The sequence below is a fragment of the Amblyraja radiata genome, chromosome 46 (assembly GCF_010909765.2).
Source record: "Amblyraja radiata isolate CabotCenter1 chromosome 46, sAmbRad1.1.pri, whole genome shotgun sequence".
Classification (NCBI taxonomy): domain Eukaryota; kingdom Metazoa; phylum Chordata; class Chondrichthyes; order Rajiformes; family Rajidae; genus Amblyraja; species Amblyraja radiata.
Window position 1 is genome coordinate 56,950 of NC_046001.1, and position 23,799 is coordinate 80,748.

The window sequence follows — 23,799 nt, forward strand, 5'->3', positions numbered from 1 at the left end:
AGCAGCCAGCTCTGTTTGGGGAGAGTTGGCTAATGGCCAGCATTCTTTGCTGTTCAGGCTCTTTGTGACGTTAATATGTTCCAGATCATTTTCTGTGAACTGTTCATGACATTTTATGGCTATGTATGGCATTGGCTCAGCAAAAACTGGACTGCCCTTTACACACAATTCTGGGCTGTATAGAAGCTGGGATGTAATGTTAAAATTGTACAAGGCATTGGTGAGACCAAATCTGGAGTATGGTGTACAATTTTGGTCGCCCAATTATAGGAAGGATGTCAACAAAATAGAGAGAGTACAGAGGAGATTTACTAGAATATTGCCTGGGTTTCAACAACTAAGTTACAGAGATAGGTTGAATAAGTTAAGTCTTTATTCTCTGGAGCGCAGAAGGTTAAGGGGGGACTTGATAGAGGTCTTTAAAATGATGAGAGGGATAGACAGAGTTGACGTGATCAAGCTTTTCCCTTTGAGAAAAGGGAAGATTCAAACAAGAGGACATGACTTCAGAATTAAGGGACAGAAGTTTAGGGGTAACATGAGGGGGAACTTCTTTACTCAGAGAGTGGTGGCGGTGTGGAATGAGCTTCCAGTGGAAGTGGTGGCGGCAGGTTCGTTGGTATCATTTAAAAATAAATTGGATAGGCATATGGATGAGAAGGGAATGGAGGGTTATGGTATGAGTGCAGGCAGGTGGGACTAAGGGAAAAAAGTTGTTCGGCACGGACTTGTAGGGCCGAGATGGCCTGTTTCCGTGCTGTAATTGTTATATGGTTAGAGGCTTCGAGCATAAAAGCAGGGATGTCATGCTGAACCCTTAGAAAACGCTGGTCTGGAGTAGTGTGTTCTTGTCACCTCATTATAGGAAGGATGTGAAGAGATTAGATTAGGTTTATGTCTCCTTATGTCATATACTCTAGGATGCAATGTTGAAGCTCATACAGTAAACAGTAAGCAAGCAATAAATGCAACAATGAATGCAAGAACAGAATGGTGCAAAGATTGCCATGCAAACTAAAGCAGTACAAAAGAATATTCAAGTACTCTAAAGTCACGCACTGCCAGACTCAACAGCTTTTACCCATCAGCAATCTTGGAACTGAACTCTGTCTTGGGAGCGGGTTATGGGGAAGGAGGGAGACAGTGAATCCATGGGTGGGTTTGGGGAGGGAGGGAGGGAGTGCAAAAAGTATGAGTATGTGAATGTTTGAAGTGGAGAGACACAGTGATCTCGTTGTATGTGACACATGCAAGGACAATAAAGCATTCTGATTCTGATTCTGATTCAGAATAACCAAATGAGGTAAAGTTAAGCATAAAAGTACGTGGCAGCACCACTGGGGGGAGTAAAAGAGGTTCACGACAGCCATTCGAGAGGGTTTAGAGGAGATTAACCAGAATGGTTCTCGGGATGAAGTTTGTGCTGGAATGTAGACTAGCAACAGGGAACCTGCCTAACTAAATCTGATCGTTACGAATAAACTCTTCAACTCTCCCTTGAACTGGCTTTCTTCACATAGGACATTTGGTGTATTGTCTTTTGATTATTATCCTTAATCTTACTGTATCCTCTTAATAAAGATAGTGCCCACACCCGAGTGGTGCATCAGGCACCATTTTGAGACATTTCCAGGCAACAAATTGACTTTAATAGCAAATTTCTGAGATTTTAAAGCAAAGCCTTAGAATCAAAAGCAGATTAGGCCATTTGATTTTCAAAATGGCGGCGGCGTGGGCCCACCACGACGTTCCGTGTCTCACAAGAATTTGCGAACCAGCTTTAATTGACTTACTTGTTTACATTATTCTATGTTGGCTCTTCTGGGTGAGATGCGAACTGCATTTCGTTGTCTCTGTATTGTAGACTGCACAATGACAATACAGATTGAATCTGAATCTGAATCTTGGCCCCTTATGCCTACACTGCATTTTAATACGATTATGGCTTTTTATCCCTAACACTATTCTAAAACTTGCAATAGGTTTGCATGTATGACAGCCTGTGGTTCTGGAGTGCGGAAGATACCACACCACTTAAGGTGAGAGAACAAGAGAGCGAGAATTAAAATGCTCAAATCATAGCAACCCACCCAGTGATTCCTTCCATACATTAAGTTCAGCAAACCATGCCAAATGCAACATTAACCATTCATGGAAATATGCATGGGATGACAAGAACAAACATAATAAAAGAGCCAATGTAACATTCCTTGGAAGCTGGGAATGAATGACAAAGTAAATACAATACTGCTGTGATATTTAATAAGTACAAGTTTATTCTTTAGCAGATTCTCATGATAGCGAAAGGTACACAGACTACAGAGTTACAAACTACATTTTGACAAAACACTACGACTGATATTTGTCAATTTGTAAAAAAGGAGCTTAATTGTAAGGGCTTGACAAATGTTTGTCTTATACAGTACTTTATGTTGACATCTGACTGTAGTAACACACAAATTGGAGCCAAAGTCTTATGGGTGACAGGTGACTATGTATTACATCAGTAAAAGGAACACTTGAAATCAATGCAACAGATCAACCAATTCATTGACATGTTCACATTTTCATGGTTTAAAAAAAATGGATTCCTTCATGCGTCATTGCTATACATTCCTGGAAAGTTTGAACAACTTTCAGATAATACTGTGATTTTTTGAATGCATAACGGATGATTTGAATGTACAGGTGACTCTAATGGCAGTTACATCTGTCCTAATTGATCAGAAAAATTGTTTGTTTCAATGCTAAAAAAGTATTTATAATTTGTTGTAGTGTGTTGGAACATAGAATATACAGTGAGGTGGATGTAGACAACATACAGAACAAAATGGGCAATTCCAACATGAAAAGAAAAATATTAATATAGAAATGAGCAAATATACAATAAAAATAAAAAGTCAGACCCAAGCCAAGTAATCCCCCCCATAAAATCAATCACTGCCAGTAACATCAGTGCTAGTTGGATATTTCAGAGCCCATTTGAAATCAGTTTGTTTAACAACCTGGGCAGCTGGCCTCTGAAATTAGGATGCGACACTTAGTGTCCCATTCCTGTTCCAATCTTACACACTCATTTCCCCCAGTCTTTTCCAATGGCGCTGCCTACTAACTGACATGCCAAACTGCGGCCCCACAACGGAAACACATGGGACTACTGAGATCACAAGCAGGCGGTTCAGTTAACAAGATGAATCATCAGCTTACATGGTCAAGAGTTTTGTGCCACGAGTACTTGTGCTTGAAATCCAAAGTAAAATGGAAACTAGACTACGTCTTCAAGCCAGTAAGAGAGGGTTTCCTACCAAAGCCAAACTTAGCCCAATGGAGCATATTTTATACACGTTTGGGCGAGCGCAGGTGCCTTTCAGTTGAGAAACTACAGACTTATATTCTGTTCAAGCAGGGAGGGTAAGAGTGATGCAAGTCATTTTAAACAGTGGATGATAGTAATGCATTTAGCTGCTGGAAACGGCTTGTTGCTTCCACGCAGGTCAGACCTGAGTGGACGGTTAGACGCCCAGAGTGGCTGGCCGTAAAGAAAATTGGAATTGGAAATTCCATCTGCACACAGGGCGCATAAATACCCAAACTAGGGTGTGATGCATGATGACATATTAAGATACTGATGTCTTCACTTCTAAAATAGCCAAATGCCTCATTATCAAATTAGTGACACGCATGCATGGATGAATGAGATTCCCACTGACCCTACCTACTATCTAGCGTAACTACAGCCAAGGGAACGGGGCTTGGCAGAATCAGCGGGGAAAGATGACCCTGTTGAGCTTGGTTCTAGTCTGGCACTGAGCAGGGACTCCAGAACTAGGGGTCACAGTTTAAGGATAAGGGGGAAATCTTTTAGGACCGAGATGAGAAAATCATTTTTTACACACACAGAGAGTGGTGAATCTGTGGAATTCTCTGCCACAGAAGGTAGTTGAGGCCACAGTTCATTGGCTATATTTAAGAGGGAGTTAGATGTGGCTAAAGGGATCAGGGGGTATGGAGAGAAGGCAGGTACAGGATACTGAGTTGGATGATCAGCCATGATCATATTGAATGGCGGTGCAGGCTCGAAGGGCCGAATGGCCGAATGGCCTACTCCTGCACCTATTTTCTATGTTTCTATGAAAGGTGCAGAATAAGTGGGAAGCCCCCCCCCCCCCCACCATTCCTTCAATACTCCAATAGAATATCATCCAAGACTTCTATGCTCACACCAGGGGTGAGATCAGTTCACAATCATCAAACTCAAAATTAAGTGCGCCACCATCTGAAACAAAAACAGACTGTGCTGGAAATATTGAGCCGTTAAGGCAACCTCTGTGGGGAGTAACTGTTAATACTTTAGGTCAAACCATTCTGATCCCAGGACGTTAACACAGATGCTGCTTGACTTGCTGATTTTTTTCAGCACTTTCTGCTTTGAATTCAGATCTCCAGTCTTCATGATTTTGGCTATTGTTCTACTAAGGGTACCTGTCAAATTAGGCATGTAGAAAATGGCCATCAACGGACTAGAAATAAAAGCTAAAAGTAACATACCACACCTTGCACAGCTTTGCTTTTTCACTAGGCAGTGCGGAGTGGGCCACATGGACGACAACAATTATCAGAGCACACAGTGGTAGACCTTCAGAATGTCTCCCCTTACACAACTGATTGAGGACATGATTGAAGACTGACATCGATTATTCAGTCAACAGGCACGTTGAGCATTAAAATGGGAGGAAGAAGTGAATTGGGAAACACACGGGTTTATTACTGAAAGTTACCATCAGGCGTTGTTACTGTGGAAATTACTCCACATTTGGCAAAATAGGACTTTGCTTACTGTCCAGCAATAGTCATTTTACAGTTGCAACTAAAATTGTTTGATATTATTAACTGAAAAAAGGATAAAGAACAAGACTACCTGGATGGAGGAGACAAGATTGTCCAACATGTATTCCGTTGCCTGTTTATTTAATCTCAGCCTGGGTGTTGGACATGACCAGCTTCTCGCCCCACCAGCTGCAGAGAGAAGCCCTCACCATTGGCGGTTTCAACCCTACTGATTCGGTTTTTGAAATTCCAGGATTTTTGGTTTTGCAAAGTAGTTTCAGCAATGGTACGAGTCGAATAAGATGAGCTGGCTTTCAGTGCTTGGGGGGTGCAACACAACATTTCATATTTGCTTCTAACTGGATCTATGTTATCCACTCAGTCTGGGCAAGAAATGCTGGCTATATGAGCAGGTTTACAGATAAGAACTTTAGGAATCGACTGGAGCCGTCATATAGCCAGCATTTCTTGCCCAAACTCAGTGGAAAACATAGATTGTGGCAATCTTCCCAACACTTAGAATACTTTCTATTTTTCTACAGCTCTAACTTTAGAATTACAAACAGACCATAAGCACATGGCGGTTGAGGGCTTTCATTTATCGAATTTCTGGCACCAGACTGGAAATGACTGTTAGTATCACTGTGACTACTATCCAGTAGAGCAATGAAAAGATATCCAATGTAAAACCAGTGCTGGAAGGGGTTGAAATCTATTATAAGATATTTACTCCTTTTCACAGTGTGGCACGCAGCTCACCTTGCAGGTCATCCTTCTCTTGTACAAGGAGAACATTCAGCAATTGAGTGACAATTGGCCAAGGTGTGCCAAGCCGATCTTGTTCTTGTGCATTCACTGCAATGCTAGCAGTTCTACCATAACAATGCCAATAACATCTCAAAGGACTGATGAAATGCTTCAGTAACTGCATCCAACAGGGGAATTATTACATTTTTACAAGCAAAGAACTACCTATTCCAGAAAACAAATAAAAATGGAAAGCTGCACTTACAGAATGTTCTAACCTATAAAAATATATACTTTTTAAATTGCATTTGTCTGTCTGTGTGCATGCATGCATGTGCATCCTTGCGTTTGCCCTTTGTGTGTTTGCCGCAAGTGAGTCTGTGTGTGCCACCATGTGCATTTTTGTACGCCTTTGTGTGAGTACATGTGCTTGCATATTTATAAAGGGGGAAAGTTATTGGATGTATCTGTACGGGTTTAAACCATTAACTGTCATGTCAGAGGAGCATACAAAACAAGTCCAGCATGACGTCAAATATTGTTTCAAAAACAAAACTGAAAGAAAACCATATTCAAGTTTTTTTTTGTCAAAAAACATTCCACACAAAATGACAAGGAATCTTGGAGCACTAATCATATAATGAGCAGTGGCGGTGGAGTGTAAGACAGAGTCACGTAACTGCATTTTGAGAAAATATTAGTACAAGTGAGACCCAAGTACTAATGGGATATTGCTTTATGCTACTCCTTAAAGGATTAGCTTAAATTGTTAAATGCTGCTCGCAATACAAAAGCAGGATTCGAACGATGACCGACTCAGTAACCCCTCTCCTCAACAATTGCAATACCTGCAATAGAAAGCCCACAAGATCCCGTAATGAGCGGAATTGGGCTCGTTCTTAATGTGGAAGCGGCAGGTTCGTTCACGTTTACCAACACTAACTTAACCAGAATTGAACAACCAATCCCAACCTTTACTCAAGACACAAAACAAACGCTGCAACATCAGGAGGCTGCTTGCATCCTTTGCCGCTCCACGCAGCTTTCGTGAAGCTGCTAAAGTAGAAAATGCTCAATAACCCGAAAGAGAGGTAATGATTTGCCTTGATCTGAGCTCCGGCTGGTGTTTAGGGCACTCGATGACAGAGTAGTGACAAGGTAAGGGCCTCGGAAGATTTTCATGGGTGTTCTCCAGACAATTACGTTTCAAAGTCCGGGTTCTATTTATCATTATGAGGAAGAAAATGATGAGGCATTAGTGTGAAGCAATGCTGCTGTCTGCCAGAGGATCCTAATGGCACATGTAACAATCTAGAATTCTTTACTACTGAAATAATTGTTATCAAAAACAAAAACACTGATACATTCAGTCATTTAATATCAAAAGAAGCTAAATTATCCTTCTTAAGTCACAAGGCATGGAAACAGGACTGGAATGAGATGCTTAAAGCCTAAAACCCATCCTTCAACTCACACTCTACCACAATGATTTCAAAACTTGCTGTGCGATTTTGAATCAAAACGAAAGACAAAGCCTTGACGTTCATATGGACAAAACAGGCTTCCAACGTGGCTTAGCCCAGCCTGTCTATATTAGCACACTTAGTAAATGAATAAGGGCCATGGACAGAAATACCTAAGAAGCAAGCTGCTGATTGTAAAGCAAGAACTAAATAAAAATATTCCACAGCTGGCTATTATATTCTCAACGTGAAATTCCCCCCCAAATTGGCACAAAAAGATATTTCACAAACGACAAAACAAAGTAAATAGCAACAGTCAACTATTCATTGAACAAGGAATATGGGCATGCTCACCCAAATCTTCTGATGACAGTTTGGTATATTTGCAATAAAAACGAGTGACTCTCAAAAGTTGTCAGATGCTGTTCAAAGTGACAGTATCATCAACAATCTAGTAGATTATACAATTGGTCTATGTAATATGGTCACACTCTGTGCACACATTACCTCTAACAATACTGACATCAGAATCACCTCCGTTAATGATCAGAATTGCTATTTGTAACCAAATTAAACTTGAGAAAGAGAATATCGCAGCACAGCCACTCAAACTGCTCCTCACACTTGAATGCTTTGTCCTGCTCAAATGTTTCACATCACTGTGACGGAGGGACTGGTGCTGCTGGGGTAGTCATCACCTCTGTCTGCATTGAAGCTCCTTGCTCTGGAAAATAAATCAACATCTTTTTAAAGAAATGGACTGGCGGAGCAGAATGCAGCTTCACATATAAAGCCAGTTATATTTCCATAATTGGATATTCAGAATGAAACAAATTAAGTAGGAAATGGTCTTGTCACAGCAATACTTTAGTATTGAACATCTCGGACTGTTACATTAAACTAATATACTGTAGGCTGGATTTTCCAGTCGGCAGGAAAGTGAACAGAATCAGGTCAGCCCACAAGTATCAAGTGATTTCTTTGGTGAGAACCCTCAACTTTTGCAGAGTTAGTTCCTGTCAGATGTCAACTAAGTGATCCATACCATCCAGTAACAATGAGGTCTCCAACTTGGTTAAGCAACTACTCATATTAAAGAATTCTTATCATCAGCACAAACCACAACGCAAAAAGCACAATTTGCAGCCAATATTTTAATAATCTTACAGAACATGAAATAAAAACAGTAATTATGGGTCTACTTTCAATCATTATTAAAGTGTTGATACAACAAAGTGGCTTTGCTGGACCATGGAACATTACAGTACAGCCCACAATGTTTGTACCATGAAACTGATCTCAACTGCCTGTACTTGATCCATATCCTTCTATTCCCTGCACCTCCAAGCCTCTTAAACACCACGATCATATTTGCCTCCACCACAACCCATGTCAATGCTTTCCAGGCCACCACAACTCTGTGTAAAAATACGCCCTCCACATCTCCACAAAGCTTTCCCCCTCTCACCTTATAGCTACACCCTCCAATGTTGGGCATCTCCACACTGGCACCATTTCAGAAAGCAATTACCAATCAACCACTTTGCTGCAGGTCTGGGATCACAGGCCAAATTGGAGAGTGGGGGGGCAGATTTCCTCTTCTAAACATTCAGGTGGATTTCTAACAATTGAAATGCATATTTTTTAAAGTTCACATTATAGAAAATAGATGCAGGAGGAGGCCATTTGGCCCTTCGAGCCTGAATTTATTAATTGAGTTTCCACAGAAGACAAGGTGGGAGCAGAACTCATATCTCTGGATTGTTAGTCTGTATCTCCAAGTTACTCATCTTGTAATTTAACCCCGTATTTACAAAATGCACCACGGTTACTTGCCCAGGCCACCGTGACAACAACTTCCAAACCAGCCATTACTGCTACTTATAAGGACAAAGCAGGCACAATGGACAATGTGATAACCCATTGTCCTAAATATCATATATCAATAACGCCCAATATTATTTACATTTCAAACTGTTATATTGTCCGTGCAATTTTGCAAAAATGTTTTTGGAGAAAATAACTTCAATCAACTTTTTTTTTTTGACGTTGAATGAAACCCATTCCTTGGGATACATCAGAGTACAATCTAAGAAAATTATAAAATGAAAATGCCAAGCATCACTTCTCACCTGCCAGTGGGCTTGTGGCAGCTACAATAGCAGGGCTTTGAGCTGCTGCCGACCCTGGTGTGGATGTAAGAGACATGGAGCCTGTGTTGATGTTTCCTGGTATGTTAGGATGTAAAGAATCAGGCAGATCTACAGGCACGTTTCCTGGCAACCCTGTACCAATGTTGTCAGGAACAACCGCAGACATGCTACTGGACATATTATCATGCACTGGGTTTGGCATGCAAGTAGGAAGATTAACTGGGATGTTTTCTGTGATGGCACTACCCATGCTACATGCAACATTGGCTGGTACCACACAAGGTATACCAGCAGCCATATTACCAGACATGTTCGTAGGCATGCCAACAGGCATGTTACTGGGCATCAGTTGGTTCGGAGTTTGTTGACCTGGAAATGGAGGCTGACCTGCAAATGTGAAATCAATTTAAATTATCTGTTCGTGGCAAATCAGCACAGATTATTTACAAATTTCACTTTAAGTACATAGCTGATAAATTAGAATACAAGTCTTTAAAAATTAACCTCCTTGAGTTAAAGAAAAAATTATTGGTTATAAATGTTGTTAAATATATTAAAATTAATTGTAAAATTGGAGAATAAGTTTTAATCACAATTTGCATTCCTAGATGCAGGAAGATTGTTCCCGATGTTGGGGAAGTCCAGAACAAGGGGTCACAGCTTAAGGATAAGGGGGAAATCTTTTAGGACAGAGATGAGAAAAACATTGTTTACACAGAGAGTGGTGAATCTCTGAATTCTCTGCCACAGAAGGTAGTTGAGGCCAGTTCATTGGCTATATTTAAGAGGGAGTTAGATGTGGCCCTTGTGGCTAAAGGGATCAGGGAGTATGGAGAGAAGGCAGGTACAGGATACCGAGTTGGATGATCAGCCATGATCATATTGAATGGCGAATGGTGCAGGCTCGAAGGTCTGAAAGGCCTACTCCTGCACCTATTTTCTGTGTTTCTATGTTTCTACTGGTACACCATTTCTGCGTCCTGTTGAACTAGTAACAGGGGAGTGTAACAGGATATGTCTAATGGACGTGTAGGAAGGAACTGCAGATGCTGGTCTGAAGAGAAGGGTCTCGACCCAAAACATCACCCATTCGTTCTATCCAGAGATGCTGCCTGTCCTGCTGAGTTACTCCAGCATTTTATTTCTATCTTCTGTGTTCAAGGGACAACTTGGAATTGTTGAAGAACCATCTAATCTATAACTGGGAGAAACAAAGGTCCTGTCTTATAGCACCCATCTCCCTTTTAAATAATTCCCCTCTCACCTTAAATCACCTTCAACCTCAGCTCTCTGTTGAAATTCTTATTTTAAATAGCTCTAGTTTTAGAATCTCCCAGGGCTGGGGAGTCTAAAACTAGAGGGCAAAGATCGAAGGCGTGTGGGGAAAGATTTAAAATACACGTTTTCCACAAAGAGGATGGTGGCTATATGGACCAAGCTGCCGGATGAAGCAATGTTTGAAGGATATTTAGGCAGGTACATGGATCGGCAAAGTTTAAAGGGATATGGACCAAATGCAGGCAAATGGACTCAGGAAGGCATCTTGGACAAGTTAGGCCAAAGTGTTACACAAGTTGCTGTAAAGGAAGATTGCTCCCGATGTTGGGGAAGTCCAGGACAAGGGGTCACAGCTTAAGGATAAGGGGGAAATCCTTTAAAACCGAGATGAGAAGAACCTTTTTCACACAGAGAGTGGTGAATCTCTGGAACTCCCTGCCACAGAGGGTAGTCGAGGCCAGTTCATTGGCTATATTTAAGAGGGAGTTAGATGTGGCCCTTGTGGCTAAGGGGATCAGAGGGTATGGAGAGAAGGCAGGTACGGGATACTGAGTTGGATGATCAGCCATGATCATATTGAATGGCGGTGCAGGCTCGAAGGGCCGAATGGCCTACTCCTGCACCTAATTTCTATGTTTCTATGTTTCTATAACACTATGATTTTAGTCTATGACATTGTCCACTGAAAATAGGAGACTAGACAAGGGTTATGTCCAATCTCCGAATGGCACACCGTGCAAGTATCCTGCACATCAGCATACCCAATGTTTGGTGTAGACATTGGGCAAAGAACCCATCCAATTGGTGAGTGGACTACTTCACAAAGACCCTTTCTAATCTGTGACCTGGTCAGTGAACCAAGCTGCTGCTTCATCTGTGATGGGACATGACACCATGCCCATCTCATGTGTGATTGGGACACTGAACATGGCTTCCGGTCAATGTGTGACTGGGACACTGAAGCAAGTTCTGATCTAAAATGCAACTAATAGTCCATTCAAGCAGCCTGCCTTATCTGGCACTGGGACATTGCACCAGGGCCCCATCCGATCTGCGATTGAAAATCTAGAAGGGTTTGTGCAATGTGACTTTCACCACTTTCAAATGTTGCAAATTGGGACTTCCCCCACACTTCGATCTGAGATGCACGGTTGGCAAACACACGATTGAGATCAGTGGCAACTTCTTTTGTCTCTTTCACTTACTGTGGGGAAGAACCGGAGGTTGAGCCTGCTGCTGCTGCTGCTGCTGCTGCTGCTGCTGCTGTTGCTGCTGTTGCTGCTGCTGCTGCTGCTGCTGCGGTGGTGGCGGCTGCGTTGGTGGTGTTTGCTGTGGCTGTGGAATGGACTGTGCTATGGAATCTCCTGAAGCTTGGCTCAGAGTTCCCTGCTGAATTGCAGCAGGTGGCACGGGTTGCACAGATGCAGGAATGACAGCAGGCTGCTGGCTGGCCTGAGGCCCCGATGGGAGTTGATGTTGTTGTTGCTGCTGTTGATGCATTTGTTGAAAGTGCTGCTGCCGAGCCCTCATCTCAGCATACTTCAGCTGCTCCATGTGGAAGGCCTGTCTGTCTGAGAGAAGCTGTTGTCTCTGGTACTCCAGCTGTTGCATTTAAAAGAGAATGTAAAATGTAAATTCTAGACACACATCCAACTATTATTGTAAACATAAGGACTGCTCAAACCGTAAGAACACGGCACAGCTACTTACAGCCTCTCTTTCCCTGTCCATTATGGTCTCAAGTTCTTCAAAATGGCGGAGCTTGATTTCAAGTTTCTTCATCTGTGTTTCAACAAGCAGGGCAACCAGCGATTTGATTTTCCGCTCCTCTACTGCAGCAAGGTGCTGTAAAAAATAGAATTCAATTCTGAGATACTTTTCACCAAGCAACAAACTAACGGTGCCCTTCCCATTCTATCTGCAGTAGTTCTGCAAAGCCAACCATCAAACGTTCAAACCAACATTGAATGCAGCCAGCCTCACCCGGAGAACAAAAGAAATACTCGTGTTGAATGACTGATAGTGTTTCTAGCTCAGGCAACATTTTAAATGTAGGGTTATTATCCTTCTATACTTATTCCCCCGTTGACTTCAGATCGACAGGGTACAAAAAGCTGTACTATGCATCAAATTTCTATCCTGTTGTGCCGTACACCAAACACACCTTGAATAGATAGTGGACTCCAAGTCTAGCAATCTTACATGAACTCAACTCACCTTTGCTTTGACTGCAGCTGCAGCCAGTGCCGCTGCTGCTGCTGTTGACAAGTTCCCTTCACCAACATCCCGTTCCAATTTAGTTTTCTTATCTGCTTCTGATTCTCCGTCCTTCTTTGCTCCTTCATCCTGGAATTCTTTATTTTCTTTCTCTCTCTCCGTGTCTGCTGGAATTAATAAGGAAGATGACAAAACCTTGGATATTCTTTTGGTATATCCCGATGATCAATTCCGTTGAAGGGTCCCAACACGAAACATCACCTATCCACGTTCTCCACAGATGCTGCCTGACCCGCTGAGTTACTCCAGCACTCTGTGAAACGTCACCTATCCATGTTCTCCACAGATGCTGCCTGACCCGCTGAGTTACTCCAGCACTCTGTGAAACGTCACCTATCCATGTTCTCCACAGATGCTGCCTGACCCGCTGAGTTACTCCAACACTCTGTGTGACTCTTTGTTGAAATTGTTTTCAATTTATCTGCTGTCCTGAAGATCCGGCTCAAGCCAGCTAGAACTGCAAAGGGAAGGATGGGGTCTTTAACAGGAGTCGAGTAGAGGCAAGGGCTAGGTTATGTCACATAGCTGGAAATAGGTAGTCTTTGTAATGATCCCAAGCTCATTTTGGGATGATATAGGATTTCACTGGACATGTGGTACAGAAGACCATTCAGCTCCTCCATCTTAGAATTTAGCACTTGCCTACTTCTGTCTTTCCTCACCTACATCTATCAGCGAGATCTTTGCCCCCTTCTCCGTTATGTGCTTGTGTAGCCTGCCCAAGCATGCAACTAAACCATATGCTTCAACCACTTTTTGTGGGAATGGGTTTCACCTCCTCGTCTTTTGTTTCTTCCAAATTCCTTATTGAATTACTTAGTGCCTCTCCTATATTGATCGCCTTGGTTTTACTTTTCCCCTCAAAATTCTAAAAACCCGATAGATCACCCCCTCAGTGGTCTTCCCTCAAGAGAAGAGTCTCATAAGTTCATAAATTCATGTTCTAGGAGTAGAACACGGCCATTCGGCCCATCAATTACTCCACAATTGGTTAATCTATCTCTCTCTCTCAACCTCACATGCCTTCGTCCCATAACCCTTGACATCGTTACTAATCAAAATCTGTCAATCTCCGCCTTAATAATATCTATTGGCTTGGCCTCCACAGTAGTCTGTGGCAATGAGTTCCACAGATTCATCACCCTCTGACTAAAGAAATTCCTTCTCATCTCTTTTCTAAAGGTACGTCCTTTAATTCTGAGGCTGTGCCCTCTGGTCCTACTCTCCCACCAGTGGAAACATCCTCTCCACATCCACTCTATCCAGGCCTTTCACTATTTGACATTCACTAATCTGATCACCCATTCCCAAAATGTTGACCTTCATGTTATCCTTATGTCTTCTCTGTTCAGTTCAGTTTAGTTTCTTCAGTGCCTTTATATACCTTTTATAACATAGCAACTAGAACTGTGTGCAGTATTCTAAGTGTGGACTGACCTACTTTTCAATTCTATCCGATAAGAAAACCCTAGTGCTTGGTTTGCCTATTTGATGGACTGGTGATATAACTATTAGTGACTGGTGCATTTTTACTTGTGGAAGTTAATGCTACATTTTCAGATGATGTTTCAACGGGACAGCATGTTGATGAGAAATGGGTCGGGGTGGGATAAGTGCAGGACAATCTTTGGTACAGCAAAGGTATCATTGCAGGGGCAGAAGTATTGGCAAAAGATTCACTGTCTACAACTAAGCAGATAAGACGAGAACCAGGTGAGTGAGATGTCACCCAAATGCTCCATGATGTTGGAGAAGGTTGGTACGGCCAGCTGTGTCAAAGGCTACAGACAGAGCAAAATGAACAAGCAGGGAGAGATGATCTTCGTCACAATCACTTGGAACACCAGTAATGATGTTAATAAGAACCATTTCAGCCACATGGCAGAGTCAGAAACCTGATTTAGAAACATAGAAAATAGGTACAGGAGTAGAGGCCATTCGGCCCTTCGAGCCTGCACCGCCATTCAATATGATCATGGCTGATCATCCAACTCAGTATCCCGTACCTGCCTTCTCTCCATACCCCCTGAACCCTTTAGCCACAAGGGCCACATCTAACTCCCTCTTAAATATAGCCAATGAACTGTGGCCTCAACTACCTTCTGTGGTAGAGAATTCCACAGATTCACCACTCTCTGTGTGTGAAAAAAAATGTTTTTCTCATCTCGGTCCTAAAAGACTTCCCCCTTATCCTTAAACTGTGACCCCTTGTTCTGGACTTCCCCAACATCGGGAACAATCTTCCTGCATCTAGCCTGTCCAACCCCTTAAGAATTTTGTACGTTTCTATAAGATCCCCCCTCAATCTTCTAAATTCTAGCGAGTACAAGCCGAGTCTATCCAGTCTTTCTTCATATGAAAGTCCTGCCATCCCAGGAATCAGTCTGGTGAACCTTCTCTGTACTCCCTCTATGGTATTTGATTTGAGGGATTCAAATAAAGAGAGCAAAGGGCATGTGAATTTAAAAGACACTTCAAAACTTAGGAGAAAAGGATTGCAATGGGCATTTGTTAAAGAATAACCCACCTACTTCTACCTCAGCCTTTTCATTTTCTTTGTCTGGTTCACATTCTTTTCCTTTGTCTTCCTCCTTTTTGGAAGTGTCAGGTTGTTTCTCTTTATTTTCATCTTCTCCTGCTATCTCCTTGTCCTTGGAACAAACCAGCTACATAATTAGTAGGCAGTGGGAAAAGTAACAGGCAAAACTAGAATATATTCATTTGCTGCTGTTTGAGAGGAGATCTTATAAAAACATATAAGATTATTACAGGATTGGACACGCTAGAGGCAGGAAACATGTTCCCGATGTTGGGGGAGTGCCGAACCAGGGGCCACAGTTTAAGAATAAGGGGTAGGCCATTTAGAACGGAAATGAGGAAAATCTTTTTCATCCAGAGAGTTGTGAGTCTGTGGAATTATCTGCCTCAGAGGGCAGTGGAGACCGGTTCTCTGGATGCTTTCAAGAGAAAGTTAGATAGGGCTCTTAAAGACAGCGGAGTCAGGCGATATGGGGAGAAGGCAGGAACGGGGTACTGAATGTGGATGACCAGTCATGATCACATTGAATGGCGGTGCTGGCTCCAAGGGCCAAATGGCCTACTCCTGCACCTATTGTCTATTGACAAAGATATGGTAAAATCAATGCTATGACAGTCAAGAAAATACACGTGATTTCATCAGTTACATGAAGTAGTAGAGCACAGCCGTGAGAAAGAAAACTGAATCGCACAAAAGTGAAATATTACCTTTGATTCTTTTTTATCGTCTGCTGATTGGGCATCTGACTTCATTTCATCACTGCCTTCCTCTGAGACACAGCAAGTAAAATAATATCATGTTAAATATTCTGAAGTCTTCCTAAAACACAGTATAAAATTGCTAGAGTTTCTTATGAACATAGAAAATAGGTGCAGGAGTAGGCCATTCGGCCCTTCGAGCCTGCACCGCCATTCAATATGATCATGGCTGATCATCCAACTCAGTATCCTGTACCTGCCTTCTCTCCATACCCCCTGATCCCTTTAGCCACAAGGGCCACATCTAACTCCCTCTTAAATATAGCCAACGAACTGTGTGGCCTCAACTACCTTCTGTGGCAGAGAATTCCACAGATTCATCACTCTCTGTGTGAAAAATGTTTTCCTCATCTCGGTCCTAAAAGATTTCCCTCTTATCCTTAAACTGTGACCCCTTGTTCTGGACTTCCCCAACATCGGGAACAATCTTCCTGCATCTAGCCTGTCCAACCCCTTAAGAATACAAAATGCTGCCGCAGGGCATCATGAAGTGCACAGCGCTACCTGCAGTGGACTGATCCACCTCCTGGGTGACGGAAATATTTCATACGTGAAGATTAACACGTCTGAAGAAGGGTCTTGACCCGAAACGTCACCCGTTCCTTCTCTCCAGAGATGCTGCCTGTCCCACTGAGTTACTCCAGCATTTTGTGTCTATCTTTGGTTTAAACCAGCATCTGCAGTTCCTTCAAACACATTAACACGTGACCAGTTGGCTGGACTCTCACCGGAGTCAGAATCCAAAGACTTGGGCTTAAATCACCTCAGAGCAGTACTGAGGAAGTGCTACTTTGTTGCATGGCGTCATCTTTCAGATGTCAAACCTCCCCATGCACGACTTCAAAGGCGATCAGAGGAAATATTGCTGGTGCACTGGAAAATACTTATCCCTCAATCAATATTTCTGAAAAGAGATTTTCCGATCATGATCATATTGCTGTCTGTAGGAGCTTGCAATGGGAGCAGGTTGGCTGCTGTGGTTATATATATATCGCATTTCAAAGTCTTTCATTGAATGAAATGCATTTTAGGATATTGTGGTAGTGTATTTTCACACACAGCACCTACTTTCAGAATAGTGTTAAAAATGAGAAATCATTTGAATCATTGAATGTTTTAATTCCTGTCCCATTTATAGTTCCTGTATTGTTTCTTCAGATGGAAGGCATTCTCTTTTAGTACTCCACAGGAGTGACGGCAAGGGTTATGCATTGAAGATCTGGAGTGGTACTTGTACGAGCAGCATCTGACTAAGAGCCAGGTGCTACAACCGAGCCATGGTTGCCAAGGTACATTAGTGGTCTCACTAGTGGCAATTTAAGCTCCATTTCCACAAATTCAAACAGGATATTTAAATTGGAGGTATAAAAGCCCTATGATAGGTGGCCAAGTATGAAAGTGAGAAACATCCAAGGACTACGACAATCTGAGCGTTATGAAGTTGGGACAGAACATTAACACTGAAGCTTATAAAACACCCCTACTTGAATACATTCTAAGACAAGAAGCCAATCCCAGTGAAGTATACAAGGATAAAACGTATGCCAAGTCTACCTTGGTATAAGTTCTTGACAAAGGCAGACATTAACAGTGCTGCGTTTAATTTGATAACTTACCCGACTTCTCTGGTTCATCTTGGGTAGTTCCTGCAATTCCGCTGCTCTCCAGACCAAATGTTGGATCTGCCTTCCCAGTAACTTTAGCAGCATCTTCTACTTTCTTTACATGAGCTTCCACCAGAGCAGAAGGGACTTCCTCCTTCATCTTTGAGAACTCCTCTGCAAAGCAAGTGCCAATACTTACATTGGGAGAAATGCTGATACATGTATACGCCATGCTCTCTTTGATGAGCTAGGTTTAGTCATGCAATTACACGCTGAATGATTCAGGAAATTGAGAAGCACCTCATTAGCAATCTTTCATTTCACAAAAATAAATAATAAATTGAATTGAATAAATGTTAGCAACATAGAAAATAGGTGCAGGAGTAGAGGCCATTCGGCCCTTCGAGCCTGCACCGCCATTCAATATGATCATGGCTGATCATCCAACACTGTATCCTGTACCTGCCTTCTCTCCATTACCCCTGATCCCTTTAGCCACATCTAACTCCCTCTTAAATATAGCCAATGAACTGTGGCCTCAACTACCTTCTGTGGCAGAGAATTCCACAGATTCACCACTCTCTGTGTGTGTGAAAAAAAATGTTTTTCTCATCTCGGTCCTAAAAGATTTCCCCCTTATCCTTAAAACTGTGTGTGTGGCCCCTTGTCCTGGACGTTCCCCAACATCGGGAAGAATGTTATCAGCCAAGTATGTACACATACAAGGAGTTTGCCTTGGTGCTTTGCTCACAAGTAACAACACAATATACAGTAGACAATTAAGAATAAAACATTAAAATTAAAACACGTGAAGAATGAAATAAAATACCAGAGCAAAAGGAGGCTACATATTTTTGGTTGTTGAGTAGAGCTACTACTCGTGGATAAAAACTGTTCTTATGTCTGGCTGTGGGGGCTGAATACATTTCAGTGGCAGCATCCCTGTGTATAATAACCATAACTCTCCAGTCAAATTATGATTAACACAGCCTCGTTTATAATACCTGTAATTGACTATTATGCAATTGTGGGGTATATTCTGAACAGTTTGATCCTCTCCATCTTCATAACTCCTCTGTGTAGATCAATCAGTTTAGCCCCATTCATAATATCTATGAGCTTCCTGTGGGTAGTTGAGCCAATATGGCCCAACTGAATGTTCAAACCAATATGTGGCATTGAAATCACCTTACCTAATGCAGATTTTGCAGCTGCTGATGCTACACGAGGATCAACAACCGAGGCCAGGAATGCCACAGTGCTCATGACAGGATTACCAGACTGGCTGAATGGAATTGGCTGAAAAGCCAATGGGCCTAGTGAAGCCTCTGAGTCTTCAAGGTAGGGATCTTCTATGGGTAAACGCAAAAAATGCAAGATGCATTCATCCTGTGTGCGACTGCCTACATGTTCTGAGACTTTGTTCCAGTCATCCTTGTACATCTCTAGTGCCTGTGGGGAGGGAAATGGAAACAGAAGTGAACCAGTCACAAGTTTAAAAGGTCAAAGTATTTCAACAGTTCAACTCCTATCTCATGGGATCAAAGGAGAGATAGCTGAATGGATAGCAAATTGGCTCCATGGGTGATGGTGGAAGGTTGCTTCTCGGACTGGATGCCTGTGACTAGTGGTGTGCCTCAGGGTTCGATGCTGGCTAGGCCCGTTACTGTTTGCCATCTACATCAATGATTTGGATGAGAACATACAGGGCAAGATGAGCACGTTTGCTGATGGGTGGTTTTGCAGATAGTGAAGATGGTTGTGAACGATTGCAGCAGGATCTGGATCGATTGGCCAGGAGGGCGGAGGAATGGTTGATGGAATTTAATACAGAGATGTGTGTGAGGTGTTGCGTTTTTGGACGTCGAACAAGGGCAGGGCCTACACAGTGAATGGTCGGCCTCTGGGTAGTGTTGTAGAGCAGAGGGGTCTAGGAGTACAGGTGCATGGTTCCTTGAAGGTCGAGTTGCAGGTAGATAAGGTGGTCATAAAGGCTTTTGGCACTTTGGCCTTCTTTTTAATTACTTTGCAAACATTTCTAAACACCTGTTTTCACTTTTATATTATGAGGTATTGTGTGTAGATTGATGAGAGAAGGGGTCTGAATACTTTCTGAATGCACTGTATGTCTTTGCCAAGCTTCACTTCCACGGTGGTGCAGCTCCAGCAAAGCCTTGATTGGGACTAGATATCCAGGGCTGTTGGTTAACCCGGCAGGACAGGCAGAGTTGAGCTGGAGTCAGCGCTTCTTCTCCGCGCTGGCTGTAAGCCTGGGCCGTCACTACTCCTGGCCGGTGTCCCATCAGTCCAGGGTCAACCCCGGACATCTCCGGTCTCCCCTGGACAGGGATGGGACACTCGTGAGGGGACGGGGACGGGCCAGTAGCAATTAAACAGCGCTTGCAGCGCCGGAGGCCCGGGTTCGATCCTGACTACGGATGAAAGGCAGGTCTGTTTCCATGCAGCAGCACAGCTGCCGAGAATGTTTATCGTGAGTGACCTATTACCTGGGCATGTGCAGTCGGAAAACCGAACTCTCTTATTGAACACAGTTTACAATTCAGCACCCCTACCTGCCACACACAATCATTGCCTGGGCTGTTACATTCCAGTTACAAATGTTCTACTAAATAGAATTGAGACATTTTGGAAGTTTGTGCCTTTCAGATTGAGGGAATGAGTGCTGTGACTAATCATCAATGTTATTGTCATTGCATCATTGGCCACTAGATGGAAGTTGCTCGTTTGACGTCACACTGAGCAGGAATGGGAGGGCAGTGTCACTATTAATGTGGTCGGCAATAAATAGATAAACAGAAAGGAAGCAGAGGATAGAAAATAGAGCATTTCTGCATCTCTGGACATCTGCAGCAGCATTTTTGGAGAGCAAGGATAAGTGACATTTCGGGTCGGAAGCCTTCTTCAGAACTTCTGCTGTTTTTAGGTTGGCTAGTCAAGTCACATTTATTTATAGAGCACATTTAAAAAACAACTCTCGTTGGCCAAAGTGCTTTACATTTGTTATAAGACTAGCACAACAAAACAAACTACATACATATATACATGTAGCCCTCACTCAGTGGACGTCAGGAAAGGCTTGGGAGTATAGATACGTCTTTAGTCTTGACTTAAAGGAGTCGATGGAGGGGGTTGTTCATTCTGATGGGAAGGGGGATGCTGTTCCACAGTCTAGGGGCTGCAACCGCAAAGGCACGGTCGCCCCTGAGCTTATGCCTGGACCGCGGGATATTCAGCAACCCCAAGTCGGCCGATCTGAGGGGCCTGGAGGCTAGTATTGACTGCCCTGAATTACAATTCCACGTGCTTACCTCAAGTAGTAAAAGTGTCTCCTGCTCAGTCCACTCTCGGGTAGCGCTAGCAGCTGCTTTACTCTGGAGAAAGGAAAACATGTGAAATGAAAGCTAGCCCTGCACGGTGGGAATGAGAACTTTTATCGTATTATAACCAATCTGAGACGTCGATCGGCTTGAAACAATGGCTTACCTTCGGTATATTTTTCTTTGCATACATATCTGTACGTAGTCCAAAGTTCTGCATATCAGGAGCCTTCTCTTTGTTCTTATCCGGGAAATTAAGCATTTGCTGGGATGCAGATGTCTGCCAAATATTTAATATATTAGTGCAAATTTCAAAATCTTTCATTCCTCTCACTTGCGTTAATATGTTTATAACAAGAATACATTTTGATCCAATTCCAAACCCTTTCAGAATGCCACCAGAGGAGTCTGAAGGTAACCAACTTTATCTAGACATTAATCTCTATAAGGCGTTGGTCAGGCTGCATTTGGAGTACTGTGAGCAAATTTGGCCCCCATATCTGAGAAAGGATGTGCTGGCTCTGGAGAGGGTCCAGAGGGGGTTTACAAGAATGATTCCAGGAATGAGTGGGTTAGCATATGATGAGCGTTTGACAGCACCGGGCCTGTACTCGCTGGAGTTTAGAAGGTTGAGGGGGGAACTCATTGAAACATACAGAATAATGAAAGGCATACATAGAGTGGATGTGGAGAGGATGTTTCCACTGGTGGAAGAGTCTTGGGCCAGAGGTCATAGCCTTAGAATCAAAGGGCGCTCTTTTAGAAAGGAGGTGAGGAGGAATTTCTTTAGCCAGAGGGTAGTTAATCTGTGGAACTCATTGCCACAGACGGTTGTGGAAGCTAAGTCAGTGGATATTTTTAAGGCAGAGATAGACAAATTCTTGATTAGAATGGAGGGAAAGGGTTATGGGGAGAAGGCAGGAAAATGGGATTAGGAGGGAGAGGTAGATCAGCCATGATTGAATGGCGGAGTGGGCTCAATGTGCCGAATGGCCTCATTCTACTCCTATAACTTGTAGAAGGGTTTCAGCCCGAAACGTCGCCTATTTCCTTCGCTCCATAGATGCTGCTGCACCCGCTGAGTTTCCCCAGCAATTTTGTGTACAATCAAAATATACTATTTAGTCCTTCATTTGATATGTCATGGAGACTTTTCTACTGAGAAAGACTGACCTGTGGAGCTTTGGGCTGAAGAGGCACCAGTCCAGAAGGTGTATCTGCCAGGACGTGGAAATGCGATGTTGGGGGTGGACCCATAGGTGTTGGTCGACTCTCTGCATCCACCTGGTAATTAATAAGTCCCCATTGCTCAAGAAAAGCATGTACCCTGCAGACAACCAAGAAATAGTCAAATCAACCTGGATTTATTGATTTAGTATGTGTCTGTGTGCAAACAACACAGACAAACAACCAATTCTGGAAAGCAGTTACTGTAACGATAAAAGGTATAAGAAAGTAGATCTCCTGGTCACTGTGCCGGGTAATTTGGAGAAATAGGATAGAGAAAGCTTGATTAACGAAGGGAAGAATTGACAAACTCCGTACAGAGAGCACCCATAATCGGGATCGAACCCAGGTCTCTGGCGATGTAAGGCAACAACTCTACAGCTGCGCCACTGTGCCACCTTCTGGTGGGAGAATTTAGAACTATCAAGAAAGAGGGTTTAGTTTAGTTTTGTTGAGAAGCAGGTCCATCAGCCACCGAGTCCGCGCCGACCAGCGATCCCCGCACACTAACACTAACACACTAGGGACAATTTTACATTCACCAAGCCAATTAACCGACAAACCTCTCCGTCTTTGGATTGTGGGAGGAGACCGAGGATCTCGGAGGAAACCCATGCGGTCACGGGGAGAAAATACAAACTCCGTACAGACAGCACCTGTAGTCGAGATTGAATGCGGGTCTCCGGCGCTGCAAGCACTGTTAGGCAGCAACTCTACCGCTGGGCCACCCTGCTGCCCGGGGTTGCTCATTTAAGATCGACAAAATAGCGGAGTCAGGGGATATGGGGAGAAGGCAGGAACGGGGTAATGATTGGGGATGATCAGCCATGATCACATTGAATGGCCCGAATGCCCTACTCCTGCACCTATTGTCTATTGTCTATAGAGATGAGGTGAATTTTCTTCTCGCAGAAGGCTGTAAGCCTTTGAAAGTCAACAAAAGGCCAGTAAAAGCAGAGACTTTCAACATTTTTAAGCAAGAGGCAAATAATGCATTATTCCTTCAAAATCCTTGCCTTACTGTCCACCAAACTTTCAATGAGCTTCGACAATCAACCACACCTAACTTTCCCTTTAGCTTCACAATTTCCTTTGCTAAGGTTTAAGACCCTAGTTTTGGACTGAACCAGTAGGACATGAAGATGGTCCTTAATAGAAAAATGTTAGTTTTGCAGTCACTAGTAAGTCAAGTTTATTGTCATATGCATAGAAACATAGAAAATAGGTGCAGGAGTAGGCCATTCGGCCCTTCGAGCCAGCACCGCCATTCGATATGATCATGGCTGATCATCCAACTCAGTATCCCATCCCTGCCTTCTCTCCATACCCCCTGATCCCTTTAACCACAAGGGACACATCTAATTCCCTCTTAAACACAGCCAATGAACTGTGGCCTCAACTACCTTCTGTGGCAGAGAATTCCACAGATTCACCACTCTCTGTGTGTGAAAAAAAATGTTTTTCTCATCTCGGTCCTAAAAGACTTCCCTCTTATCCTTAAACTGTGACCCCGAGTTCTGGACTTCCCCAACATCGGGAACAATCTTCCTGCACATGTATGGTGAGGTACAGGTACAATAAAAATGGT

General features: G+C 43.1%; 1 protein-coding gene across 9 annotated transcripts in view; it reads right to left on the reverse strand.

Moving 5' to 3' along the window:
- Positions 1-5,375: 5,375 nt before the first annotated feature.
- Positions 5,376-23,799, reverse strand: part of smarcc2 (SWI/SNF related, matrix associated, actin dependent regulator of chromatin subfamily c member 2) — a 65,359-nt gene continuing 46,935 nt past the window's right edge. For 2 of the 9 annotated variants that reach the window (XM_033015686.1, XM_033015685.1), the window contains exons 17-28: positions 22,158-22,311; positions 21,151-21,264; positions 20,976-21,038; positions 18,840-19,098; positions 17,659-17,820; positions 15,992-16,053; positions 15,273-15,396; positions 12,686-12,852; positions 12,179-12,313; positions 11,674-12,070; positions 9,170-9,577; positions 5,376-7,761 (exon numbers count right to left, since the gene is read on the reverse strand). In XM_033015686.1, the coding sequence (XP_032871577.1) occupies positions 7,694-7,761; positions 9,170-9,577; positions 11,674-12,070; positions 12,179-12,313; positions 12,686-12,852; positions 15,273-15,396; positions 15,992-16,053; positions 17,659-17,820; positions 18,840-19,098; positions 20,976-21,038; positions 21,151-21,264; positions 22,158-22,311 (2,113 nt within the window). In that variant the 3' untranslated portion in view covers positions 5,376-7,693. Of the gene's footprint in view, positions 7,762-9,169; positions 9,578-11,673; positions 12,071-12,178; positions 12,314-12,685; positions 12,853-15,272; positions 15,412-15,991; positions 16,054-17,658; positions 17,821-18,839; positions 19,099-20,975; positions 21,039-21,150; positions 21,265-22,157; positions 22,312-23,799 lie in introns of all 9 variants that reach the window. The other 7 variants (XM_033015684.1, XM_033015681.1, XM_033015687.1 and 4 more) reach the window with 6 other exon arrangements.